The sequence below is a fragment of the Schizosaccharomyces osmophilus genome, chromosome 1, assembly GCF_027921745.1.
Source record: "Schizosaccharomyces osmophilus chromosome 1, complete sequence".
NCBI lineage: Eukaryota > Fungi > Ascomycota > Schizosaccharomycetes > Schizosaccharomycetales > Schizosaccharomycetaceae > Schizosaccharomyces > Schizosaccharomyces osmophilus.
Window position 1 is genome coordinate 328,805 of NC_079238.1, and position 12,532 is coordinate 341,336.

The following is a 12,532-nucleotide window of genomic DNA, read 5'->3' on the forward strand; positions in this document are numbered from 1 at the left end:
AATCATATCCACTTTTATCAAAGGAAAACAAATGAGCCAAACAAACTACAAAAATAGCAACCCTTCACTTTAACTCGTACAACTCTACCAATGCTGCCACCCTTCTATTCTTTTACAGGATACACTTTCTATCATTTCAAGACTACTATTCCCTACACTACGGCACCATCACGAGACAGCCTTGTCTTTGCACCCACAGTCATTTTCTATTTATGTAATTTTTGTTTTTCTATACGAGCTAACGTGTTTTTAAGATCATTTACTCTTCATCTTCCAACAAAGAGTAAGCAATACGATCCAAGTCACGTTGACCTTGTTGAGAGATGCGACGGCCACCGTTGTCAGACTTTTCAAGGACACCAATCTTTTCTAAGCTTTGGATGACCTTGCGTTGGACGCTACCGGATCCATCACGGTGGTGAGAAGGACGCATGCCACGGTTGACAGAGCCACCATAAACCTTGCAAAGACGGCCAACACCGACTTGCTTACGGAGGTAGATATGGCGAGCAATGGCGGCAGCACGAACAAAGTACCAATCAGGGTCGTAGGGAGCCAACTCCTTATGGGTACCGGTCTTAGCAATGTCAATCCATTGGGGAGTGGCCATTTTGCCTAAATAAAATATGTTAATTTCCTTATTCCTTATTTCTTTACCATTAAAACATTCAAACTAAAAAGTTCCAAGAAATGAGTCATGTATCACTTCAACCAAGGGTTTTGCAATCCTTGCTCATACGACTTCACTCTTTTGCTCGTTCTTTTCACATACCTGATCTCTTTAAGAAAGCAGAATAAGCGGTAACAAACCGTTGAGCATCAACGTCCTTAACAGATACACCTGCCATTATTTTGAATTTTATGCGTGGGTGAAGATAATCAAGTTTTCCCCTACCACAAATTTCTGTTTCCCATTGCTAGCCTCCAAACATTAAGTGACTGCTATTTCATAAAATACAAGATACGATAGAAATGAATATATAAAATAAATAAATACAATTTTTTAAATACAATGATCAAAAAATATATGTACCTTTTATAACTCGAAGCTTTGTTTACATTTCCATCTTCTACTATACTAGTTAAGTGCTTGTCTTCCATCTACCCAAATTCCTTATTTTGGGCAAATTCTTTATGGTTTGCCATGAAAAACAATTCTTCAATATTCGTAGCAGGTAGGTTTATCGTACCTGACAGAATTGCTAACTTTCAGTGCGAGTGAGGCCGTTTACCGAGCAAGAACAAGAATTTTTGGTTGAAACACCAAATTCAGCAGAATATCTTGGTGATGGTTCCCTTGCTGGAGCAAAGTCTTCCTCCGGTTTCTCCGAACAGTCAAGAAAACGAGGGATCCGTCGCATCGTACGCGTCTTGGATAATAATGTATTAGTGTTTGATCCTCCAGAAGAAAATCCACTAGCTGGCGTGCAAAAATCTATCCTTTCTGCTGGTAAGCGATTTCGGGACCTTCGATTCGCCTTTGATAGACTATTTCACGACACTGCTACGCAGGAAGAGGTATACCAGGGAACTACAAAATCATTGTTAGACAGTGTGCTTGATGGGTACAATGCTACTGTGTTTGCTTATGGCGCTACTGGGTGCGGGAAAACGCATACCATTAGTGGTGAGCCCAATGACCCTGGCATCATATTTCTTACCATGCGCGAGTTGCTGACTCGAATTGAAAATGTCAAGGCTACCATGAACGTTGAGCTTTCGGTATCTTACTTGGAAATCTATAATGAAAAGATTCGTGATCTGCTTTCCCAAGATCCAACGTCTTTAGTAACTCCCAAGTCGTTGACTATCCGAGAAGATGCTGACCAAAACATTTCGGTTCCGGGTCTTACATGCTTTTCACCAAAGGATTTGGAAGAGGTAATGGATATTATCGTACGTGGCAACAACAATCGGACTATGTCCCCTACTGAGGCAAATGCAGTTTCTTCACGATCCCATGCCGTTCTACAAATTTACGTTCACCAAACTCCTCGGTCCAACCCTGATGGAAAAAAATTGCACTCAGTTTTTTCGTTTATTGATTTAGCAGGTTCTGAACGAGCCAGTGCGACAAAGAACCGAGGCGACCGTTTAGTAGAAGGTGCCAACATAAACCGTTCCTTACTAGCATTAGGGAATTGTATCAATTCTCTTTGCGACCAACGTCGTCGACAACATATTCCTTACAGGGACTCAAAGCTCACACGACTGCTCAAATTTAGTCTTGGGGGAAACTGTAAAACTGTAATGATTGTGTGCGTTTCACCTTCTTCGCAACATTACGATGAAACCCATAATACGCTCAAATATGGAAATCGAGCTAAAAACATAAAAACGAAGGTTTCCCGAAACACTATTAGCGTGGATCGACACGTTAGTGAATATGTTCGAGTTATCTATGAGCTTCGACAGCGTGTATCGTTTTTACAAAAGCGGATTTCAGAGGAATCCAATCAATTTCTCTCTTCGAAAGAAGCTCGGAAAATATCTTCTCGAGAAGTTCGGATGCTAGAAGCTCGGAACATCTTGAAAGCCTCTTTTGATGGATCTCGGGATTTACAAAAAGAACTCATACACAACGTCCGTACCCTTAGAAAGCTGGAAGACGAAATTCTTCTTTCCCAATTTTGGATAGCGCAAGCAGAAAACCATGAGGCAATTCCGAAAAAAGAGCTGGATTCGATGAAAACCCGACTTGAACAACTTTACTCCGAACGCACTGTGATTTTCTCGAAGGTTAATCCTGATGAAATCTGCAAAACATTTTTGAACAGTATTTCTCACATTATAGCTTCGTTTAAAGCCGAAGGTGATGATTTGTATGCTGATATGCTTCAAGACGAAGTTGATCTTTTAAAGTCCATTGTTGAAAACCAAATTTTGGACGTTAGGTCGGAAGCAGAGTCTCTTTCTATTGTTACAAAGAAAATGATGCAAAACATGTTTTCATTAATTCCTTTACTCCCTGAGGAGGCTGTCGATACGAACGAATATCTTGCAAATGCTTTCGATCAACTGGTCGGTATTTCCCCTTCGACGACACAGTTCGAAGTTACGAAATATCTCCCTTTATCGAAGCAGGTTGGGCTGACTTATGCAAATGATCTTCCACAATCACCAAGCAGGTTCAAAGCTCGTTCACCCACTAAAGCAGCTCGTGTTTTGAAAAAGCCATTAAAAAAACGTGTCCGTTTTAGTGAGATGCCTTTAGGAAGCCCTGTAGCAGCCTCCAAGTCAAAAACGAAACCTAAGCGATGGGCTCTAGATCCTTTTAAAAATAAGCCTTCTCGATTTCGGTTGGGATCGTCGATGCGTCGAGCTGGTAGTCCATCTTCACCAACCAAAAATGCTTCAGCACCTCAAACTAATTCGGATTCAAATTTAATGCCTCCCCCATCTACCATGCACTTTCCTAGACGCGATTCCCTTTTAAAGCTCAACCCTGAAGCAATAGCAAGTCGTCGAACATCGCTTGTAATGCAACCTCTTCTAAAAAATCCAGAGAAGAAAAGTTAGTTTACAATTTGATTATGGAAACCCTAACATGAGAAACGCAACCGTCACGATTATGCTTGTTGCATCCTCATCCACGCTCTTTCTAATGATTCTTTATTTTTTGTGTCATTTTACCGTTTCCCGCTATAATGATCTACCATTCCTTTCTTTCCTTGTTTTCTTTTCTTTTTTGATGAACTAATTTAATGCACTAATTCAAATAATACACGCAGTTTTATGATTTTGTTCAGCTAAACCTTTTGTTCGTATTGCAAACGAGAAGTAATCTACAATGATCTCACAAACAATAAAAAATTTCTCTACTAAAACAGTGTAAAAGCTTTCCTTTGTTCAATCATGCAGCCTTTCATATTCGATTGCTTTGAATCACTGAATTTCCTATGTAAACAAAAGTAACATTGTTCCTCGGGCAATGACTTCAAGGAGATTAAACACGTAGACGCATCCAAAGTGCCAAAGGTGAGAAAAGGAAGAGAATTGGGATTTTATGAGCTTTTTTACCTTAAAATTTGAAAATGTTTATGCTGAAATCCTTAGGGTACGGATAATGCACAATGACTATGACTTCGCTAACGAAATTTAGGAAATACATATGGGGAAATTCCACCTCAAGTGAAATTATGCAGATTCCATATGGTCAATTATATTCTGTTCATAATGATTTTCGAGAGTGCATGTACGTTTTCGTGAAACTTAAGACAAACGAAGACACGAGACTAATAAGTTGAAAACAGGTTTAAGGATGCCAGTGCTTCCATTCGAAGGACAACTGTGGAATTCCAATATCAATTGGTAATTCAAAGAGCGTATGAAGAAGGAGAAGAAATCTTGGAGGGAGATGGATCCGATGAGGTTGAAGATGAGCAAGCATTTCTACTGGATGAACGATTGAATCTACGATTTGAAGTGAAAAAGGACGGAATCACGATGATGTGGGATAACCCAGAATTTCAAGATGGAACTTTATATGAATTTACGTGCGAAGATGGGTTGCAAGAAGGAGTGGCGTACACATTTGAAATGGTTGCATTGCAATGCATGTATGAACGAAAATACCGTCAACCTCACAGCAAAGCTACGATTGCAGATTTGGAACAATTCAGTATCCCTATTAATCGTCTTCAATCGTCTACTGATAGTTTGGAGAACATAATAACAAAATTGGATCTGAAATCCGAAGACTTGGCTCGTCACAAGTCTCATAAACTTAGCCAGGATGAATTGGATGAACTAGCTGCCCAAGATTTCATAACTTTGAATCCACAAGCATCCGAAGTGAAAACTCCATGCGGAATCACCGAAAAGAAGCAAAAGGCTCCGAAAGTGGTTGATTTGGAAAAAGAAATCTCAAAAGAAGGGCAAACAGACCTAGGAGCAGCAGACGAAGATGGAGTCGAGGAAACAGAGGATTCGTTCGAAGGAGAATTAATGGGGTTTGTTCATGCCGAGCTTCATTTATTTGACTCTTTGGAAGAAATCTTCGTTCTGCAAACTAAAGATGCAGAAGCATGTATTTATGACCTTGGAAATTGGAACTATTGGTTTACGCTCACGTCGAAGGAGCGAAAATGGATGAATCAATCGGTGGGGTCAAACATGAATCCAGTATTTTCTTTTGAGCATCTTTCCTTCATCTGGAATTACTATGATGAAATTGGAACTGCATTTTCATGGTTATTACGATTTCCAAATCAGGAAGAAATGGATAAATTCCAGGAAATCCTTATGCGAGCTTTATGGGAAAACTTGAATCAACAAAAGTGGCTCAAAATTAAGGATGATGACCGGGAATACGTTCGAGATGCATTTTATGAGGATGATGAGATGCCTGATGCAGAGTCTGAGGAAGACGAAGAAGCTTTGCTGCGCCAATTGCAACAGCGAAACTTGGAAGAGGAAAGTGAAAACGAAGTTCGTGATTCTTTTGCAGAGTTTAGTGAAAGTGAGGATAGCGACATTGATGAATCAAGATGGAGAAAAGAGACAAAGGACGAGAAGAATAGTATTCTGGCAGTGGGATATAAAAATGATCGTTCTTATGTTGCACGAAATAATAGAATCGGTGTATTTAAGCATGTCGACGATAGCCTAAAATTTGACACATCGATTAATAACTTGTCTAAACCGAACGGTAAACCGTTACAGCCTACCAAGGTTTTGTTGCAAAATCAAGACTCCTCGATTGTATTTCAGACGAAAGATTCGCCTCATCACTTATACAACTTAGATGTAGAATATGGAAAAGTGGTAGACGAATGGAAAATCCATGACGATGTACCATTGGTGGCCGTGGCTCCTGACAATAAATTTGCGCAGATGACTGCAGAAAAGACGTTAGTGGGATTGTCGAATAATTCCATTTTCCGTATTGATCCTCGAGTAGAAGGAAACAAGTTGGTGGCAGAGGAGTTTAAGCAATATGCCACACGCAATCACTTTCATACAGCGGCCACCACTGAGAAAGGCTACATTGCCGTTGCAAGTGATAAAGGCGATATCCGATTATTCGATAGGCTTGGTATTAATGCCAAAACAGCTCTCCCTGCCTTGGGCGAACCCATCATTGGTATCGATGTCACAGCTGATGGAAATTGGGTTCTCGCTACTTGCAAAACGTATTTGCTGTTGATCGATGCTCGAATCAAAGATGGACGCTACGCAGGCAAATTAGGATTTGAACGTAGTTTTGGTAAAGACAGCAAGCCAAAGCCAAAGCGTCTTCAGTTAAGGTAAGTCAAAGATTGAAGGGGAAAGAATTTAGTAGGAACTAACATGAGTCTAGTCCACAACATGTCGCCATGATGCAAGGCGAGTTAAAAGACGGAATATCATTTACAACAGCGAAATTCAATACAGGAATTGATGCTAAAGAAACAACAATCATAACGAGTGTTGGTCCGTATTTGATTAGCTGGAATTTAGACCTCGTCAAGCGTGGCAAGTTGGATAAATACAAGCTTCGACGCTACCAAGCCAACATTCAAGCCGAGGACTTCCGTTTTGGCACAGACAAAAACATGATTGTTGCTTTGCCGGACGATGTCACCATGATTGACAAGTCTTCTTTACGTCGACCTACCCGAGCATCTATCTGTACCCCAACATTCAAAGCACCTTCCCGCAGCGATATCGTGAATGAACCATATTAGAAAGCAACGAAAAGATAAAGAAAGTAAGTTTTATGATGAATTCTGAGTTTTGGTTTCTTATAAGCAAGGTTCCCAGTCCAAAAAGGATTATAATGAAGGAAGAGGATACCTGTTGTTAATTTCATAGCATTCCTAGCAAGTTTCGATAGACAAATAAGATATGAATGAATATAATATACAAGTGATCTATTCGGTGGTTTCCTCTGTGGGCTTGCAATATTTAATTTAAGCGTTGAAAACTGTTTATGTTTGTTTCCACTAATGTTATACTACAAACTATTTTTAGTTCTTAAAAACCTCTTTTTTTCTCAAACATATATTATTAGTATAATTAATTCACTTCAGGGTTGGGAGAAACTCATTAAAGCTGCTGAGAAAAATTACAAAGTTTTTCAACCAACCAATCCGCTACAGATATTTGATATATAAATACGAGACAATACGAAAGAAACCGACATATATAATGATCGAAAAAGCTCCCAAAGAAGAAAGCTTACCTTTGGGATCTGCTGGAGGGGAGAAAGAACGCCGAGAAGCAGCATCATGAAATGAAAACATAGAATTGCAAAGGATCGACCACTGCTGTTGCTTCTGTAAGAACTCTCCGCTGGTTGTAATCATCACAAACAACTGCTCTTCAAAACATAATTATTCTTTATATAAAAAATCAAAAAAGCACAACCATTTGGAAAGTAGTCTTTCTTCACACATAACCCAACAATGTTGAAATGCTAAAGACAAACAGCCAGAAAAGAAAAAAAAAAACCAAAATCAAGAGATTGAACCAACAAAAAAAATCAAACTCCCTCTTTGAAAAAAGAGGGAGTTTCTCTTTTGTCGTCGTCGACATTTTAAACATTCAAAAGAGAAAAAAAAAAAAAGAAGAAACCCAGTGAGACAAGACAAAGTTCAATAAATAAAATAAAATAAAACCCAATAAATAGTTGAATACAATAACATTTCGTAAACAATTCTCTCCTTTTTTTTCCTTCTTTCACAGAATCCGCGTATGCTCGACGACACGGTTCGAAAAATTAGCTTGTTGTTGCAAACAGAGGAGAGCAAGCAAATTGGGGGTTTTTTTATCTAGGTTTTTAATAAAAGCCGCAGGTACCGGGAAAGAAACACTTCTTGACACATATGCTTCTTTCTTTCCAGTAGTAAGCTTCGTCATAAAAAATACAAAAGGTAATCATAATAATTAAATAATACCAAACATCATCCGAGCTCCAACTCGGGAGCTTACAATAGTTTTGTGAATAGACTTTTTCTTGGAAAACAAAAAATACAAAAAATAACTCCAAGAGAAAAGTTTTTTATCAAATCCTGTTGGAAACAAAGGAGACCACAGCTACCAAAGCTGTGGAAATGTCAATCTCCCAACAAGGATTTGGAAAAAGGCACCGAAAGGTGCTTTTTAAACAGCCGACATGGCAGGACGAGGAGCGACGGCAGGGCCGCTTCCCTTCTTACGACCACCACCACGGCTGTTGTAGGTATGAGTACCAACATCGTGTCTTACGAAGAATTGGATAATGAAGGAAACAAGGTAAAGACCAAACAAGAACCAAAGAAAGAAACAAAGAGCACGCAATTCTCTGCAACGCTTGCCGCTGCCTTGGGTGAAATGATTGCTGTCCAAAAAGCTTCGGTTTGCACAAGAATGGACACGAATGGCCACGGCAATACAGACACCTGCAGTCAAAGCGAAAATCCAGTTTAAGGCATCGTAAGCAGCAATTAAATAAACATTACCAACAAGATTAGGCCAGAAAGCACCGAGGGCGGTAAGGAAGAACGTCAAGATGGAAAAGCAACCGACAAAGACACAAAAGTTGATCTTACCGGGAGAACCACCGTCGCCTTGTTGATCAACGAGGGCAGCAGCCAAAGCCAAACAGATTGTAGCGATGGCTAATTGGAAAATACGCATGGGCCATTGGTACCAACCGTATTGTCTGATAGGCGACATATTGAAAACAATAGAATCAAGATCAGACGAGAAAAATTAGAAAATAATTGCACAAGAGATTGTTTTGTTTTGAATGTAAACAAAAACGTCAGCTGTAGTAGTCTCAAAAGAAGTCGGGACGAGTAGCAAAGAATCAAAGATTAGCAAATCAAAGCAAACCAACTTGAGTCAAGTCCACACAAAGGATCAGATTTTTTGTTGTTCTTCTTGGGAGTCAACGATCAGCGTACAGAAGCAAAAGGCGGCTGGGACGACCAACGTTTTAATAACTTCAAAAACCATTTCTAAGTCATTGTGACGCAACAATTTTACTGATCAAATCGTCATGAATTACCTCCATGTATTCCGGATGTTCTCGAGCAACTTTGATATCATATGTTGGACAAACCTAAATTCTCCAAGAGCCAAACTCTAATGATGTAAACAAAACGCAAGGTTGGTGGAACAGAACCAATGTTACGTCGAAATAGCGTGTTCTTTCGTGTTGACGAATAAAATACGAACCAGACAATCCGGAAGCGAAACCCAATTCGCAGTCGTTCGCGCCAATCATGCAAATCCAGACATGTCCTAATTTGCATTCCAAAAAGAATAATATAACAAGTTGGTGCAGGGAAATAAGAATGATTTCGACTCGACAGACATTCTTTTCAAGAGACATCTCCTTTTTTTCAGTTCGTTTTCCCTCCAAATTTCATCGTTTTTAGTCTGTTTTTTTTGCTGTTTTTGCTGTTTTTGCCGTGCGATCCACGGAACCCCTCTTTTTTCTCCCGCTTTTTTCTCTCCTCTCCTCTCGACTCTTTCAGTCATACGAACTTTTTCCCTATGACACACCTAAACCGTGCCGAGATTCCTAAAGCTTCTCGTTAGGATTATACATCTTCGGTCCTTTAAGCGAAGTTTCCCTCGACCACCTCGAAACAACGAAGTTAGTTGTCCTCGGTGTTGTGATACGACCTCGTTATAATAGAGGAGGAAGACACAGTTTTCGAGTAAGGGAGATGTAATCATGCAGTGGAAGAGAGTATGACAGAAATTCGGCCACGAGAGAATGGATAATGAAAATAAAATGAGAAAATCAAGCAAAAAAGCATGCAACATGCAAACAGCAGCGCATGAAAGAACCGAACTCTTCCATCACACTGATGCGATCCCTCGTTCATAGTTGGGTATGTTGTCGCTCCCGCATATTCATCATCATAATCATAATCATAATCATTATCATTATCATTGTCCTTTCCTTTGCATTGCATTGCATTGCATTGCCCTTGGACTGCCTTATCCCATGAATTTCTTTTGCGAATTCTCGTCCTTGTCCTGCTTGCGATACGTGATTCCTTTGGCATCCAAAAAAAATAAACACCCCAATTTCGTCCGCCGCTGTTCAAAGTAAAATCGCGTATGTGCTCGTCGCTCGGTTCGAAACGTTTCCAAAGTCACTGGTAAATGCGCTTTTGCGTTCAAGCACCAATTCGTACACACCACCCGACAACCTAGCATCTTGGATGCAGTCCTCAACTTGCGTTCTAACTCGAAATAGCGCTTTCCATATCCTCGCTCCAATCTCACTTGCCAATAAAACGACGACAATCCATCCAAAAATACATACGCCAAATGCATCTCGGTTCTCTTTGTTTCCAGTGATCCAAATCGCTCTCCATCAGCCGCTCTTTCCTCTTTGGCTTCTCGAAATCCAAGCGGTACAGGCTCTCCTTCTCCATGTTGGTGTCGCTTCCATATCGTTTCAAGTTCGTCTGCACTGTTTGGAATGCTATCCAAACATCCTTCAAATTCCGTAGGCCATACTATCACACACTGTCGTTGTAATATCTCTTGTGCCCGTTTCCATACAGTGCATGTTTTTCTTCCTTTCGTCGTCGTTTCCTCTTCCACAGGCTTTCCCAAACTGTCTTTCCTTTGGGGTTCCAGCACGGTTCCTTCAACGCCTTCGCTCGACGATGATGATGACGACGACGAGGAAGGCATCTGCGATAAAAACGAGTCTGCATTCTCTTTACCACATCCACACACCTCCAAATGCTTCTCTTTTTGGATCAGCTTCTCATGCACCACTTGCACCAATCGCTCTTGGTTCCAGTCCCACTCGCTATTGATCACCAAGATCAATGCCTGCGCTGACTTTACCAAGGCATTTCCCGCAAGGTGATATAACACTTCCGTCTTTCCTGAACAGCTTATTCCTTCAATCCCGTACACTTCGCCGTGTCGGACTTGCGAAAACATCAACGATTCAATTGCATCGTTTTCGCTTTCTACCTTGTCACCGCTTTCACAATCGCTTCGTTGTTCTTGTCGTTTCCACCGTTCCCGTTGGTTTCGGAGCTTCATCACCCATTCTGTCGCTTTCATCGTGATTCCTTGGTATTCACCACCAGCATCGGTTTCTCTGTTTAATTTTCGTTTTTTTATCCTCAAAAACTAGTATCCTTCTTCTTTCCACTGTTTTTATGCAAAACCGCCTTGGTGTTGTTCTACAACTTCCTAAACAGTTGGTTGTCTCCGGAATCGATACACAACTTTGCAGCCTCACCTGCAAAGAAAAGTAGATACCCGATAGACTTTCTGGAAGAGAAAACGACACCTTTTGGGCTTTTGTCACTATAGCTTTCTTTTTTTTCTTTTGTTTTTCCAAAACTACTCTACATTTATACCGTTTCCCGTTTCTTTAAGAGTAAGTAGCGCTTGCAAGGCTTGCTCTTATATACTTAAAATAGCTAACATCCACCTCGACCATCTTCGCCAGCCACGCAGAAAATTTTATGAGGCGTTGCATTCTCTTCAACAAACAGGAACTTGCCATTCATGTCCAGTCAAATCGTTTACGCATACATTGAGTCCATAAACAAATGTTGCACTACATCTTTCATAACATCTTCAATTTTACTTTACACTTGTAATTACTTTATTATACGATAACAAACACAATAAAACAACCACATTTATTACCACATGCTCAAGACAAAATTTTATTTCGCACATTAATAATGCAGAAAAGCATCAAGAGCTTTAGTTCTTTCTCCTGAAAGAGCAGCCTTCCATGAGGCGAGCCTTACCACCTGTGGGTTGGCAAAGAACGGAAGCACAAGAGCCGCAGATAACAACGGTTTGAGCGTGGGAGAAAACAGTGGTAATGTTGAAGCAACCAGGGCACTTGACATCCTAATCATATGTTAGCTATCCGTTTCCCAACTCCGTTGCAAGGAAAAAAACAAAGCAAGCTTCCTAATCGATACCGCTTTCCAATTCTAGTATTGTACTTGCTCGTATTCCATGTGTGGTAATTGCTTTACTTGCGTTTCTCTTGCTCTTCAAAACATACCATGAAGAAGCTGCGAGGGCCTTGGACAAGCTGTTTAAGCTTGTGCTTTCTCATCTCAGATTCATGAGTAGGGTTCAAGAGATCAACTGCCAACTATATTTTGTTATTATTCATTCTTGTGTTCATTTCATGTTAACATACCACCATCTTGTTAGTGAATTGCTTGAGGTAGATTCCAAAATGCCACTCGCTGCTTTCTTTGTGTCGTCCCAAAAAGCAGTCACGCTTTTTTTCCTTTGTCACTTTTTGTGCTTACGCTATACCTCGTTAGAGTAACATCTCAAAAAAATGAAACTCGCTGGAAATGATTGTATTTAAAAAGTAATAAGAATTGAGTTCGCTTGTACTTAAATATTGATTTCTTTTTCTTTTCACATCCATTCTTCATATTCGAGACATTTTGAAACCCTTCTATTAACGACTTCTAAAATCTGTACACTCAATTAACCTCCAAACCTCTCCTTGATCAGAGAGATGTCCTTATTTCAAATGCTTCTCATAACTAGTATACTCCTAACTGCTAATAACTAGGATGCCTCTTTTTCTCTTTTA

The 12,532-nt window shown here is 40.1% G+C and overlaps 6 protein-coding genes across 6 annotated transcripts; 2 read left to right on the plus strand and 4 right to left on the minus strand.

The window, feature by feature from the left end:
* Positions 1 to 259: 259 nt before the first annotated feature.
* rps1902 (40S ribosomal protein S19) lies at positions 260 to 848 on the minus strand (the record flags this gene model as incomplete). Its single annotated transcript, XM_056178946.1, has 2 exons — positions 260 to 615; positions 773 to 848. The coding sequence occupies 2 exons, from the start codon at positions 846 to 848 to the stop codon at positions 260 to 262; spliced, it is 432 nt and encodes a 143-aa protein (XP_056036596.1).
* Positions 849 to 1,144: 296 nt separating this feature from the next.
* Positions 1,145 to 3,519, plus strand: klp6 (kinesin-8 family plus-end directed microtubule motor Klp6; the record flags this gene model as incomplete). The annotated part of the gene is made up of 2 exons (XM_056178947.1): positions 1,145 to 1,175; positions 1,214 to 3,519. 2 exons carry the CDS (start codon positions 1,145 to 1,147, stop codon positions 3,517 to 3,519), a joined length of 2,337 nt encoding a protein of 778 aa, XP_056036787.1.
* A 515-nt stretch (positions 3,520 to 4,034) lies between these two features.
* Positions 4,035 to 6,668, plus strand: vid27 (WD repeat protein, Vid27 family, conserved protein; the record flags this gene model as incomplete). The annotated part of the gene is made up of 4 exons (XM_056178948.1): positions 4,035 to 4,057; positions 4,103 to 4,195; positions 4,254 to 6,248; positions 6,302 to 6,668. 4 exons carry the CDS (start codon positions 4,035 to 4,037, stop codon positions 6,666 to 6,668), a joined length of 2,478 nt encoding a protein of 825 aa, XP_056036786.1.
* Positions 6,669 to 8,085: 1,417 nt separating this feature from the next.
* On the minus strand, positions 8,086 to 8,640 carry fhn1 (eisosome assembly protein Fhn1; the record flags this gene model as incomplete). The annotated part of the gene is made up of 1 exon (XM_056178949.1): positions 8,086 to 8,640. One exon carries the CDS (start codon positions 8,638 to 8,640, stop codon positions 8,086 to 8,088), a length of 555 nt encoding a protein of 184 aa, XP_056036785.1.
* A 1,278-nt stretch (positions 8,641 to 9,918) lies between these two features.
* rlp1 (RecA family ATPase Rlp1) lies at positions 9,919 to 11,010 on the minus strand (the record flags this gene model as incomplete). Its single annotated transcript, XM_056178950.1, has 1 exon — positions 9,919 to 11,010. One exon carries the CDS (start codon positions 11,008 to 11,010, stop codon positions 9,919 to 9,921), a length of 1,092 nt encoding a protein of 363 aa, XP_056036784.1.
* Positions 11,011 to 11,667: 657 nt separating this feature from the next.
* On the minus strand, positions 11,668 to 12,127 carry rps27 (40S ribosomal protein S27; the record flags this gene model as incomplete). Its single annotated transcript, XM_056178951.1, has 3 exons — positions 11,668 to 11,820; positions 11,981 to 12,073; positions 12,122 to 12,127. The coding sequence occupies 3 exons, from the start codon at positions 12,125 to 12,127 to the stop codon at positions 11,668 to 11,670; spliced, it is 252 nt and encodes an 83-aa protein (XP_056036791.1).
* Positions 12,128 to 12,532: the final 405 nt, after the last annotated feature.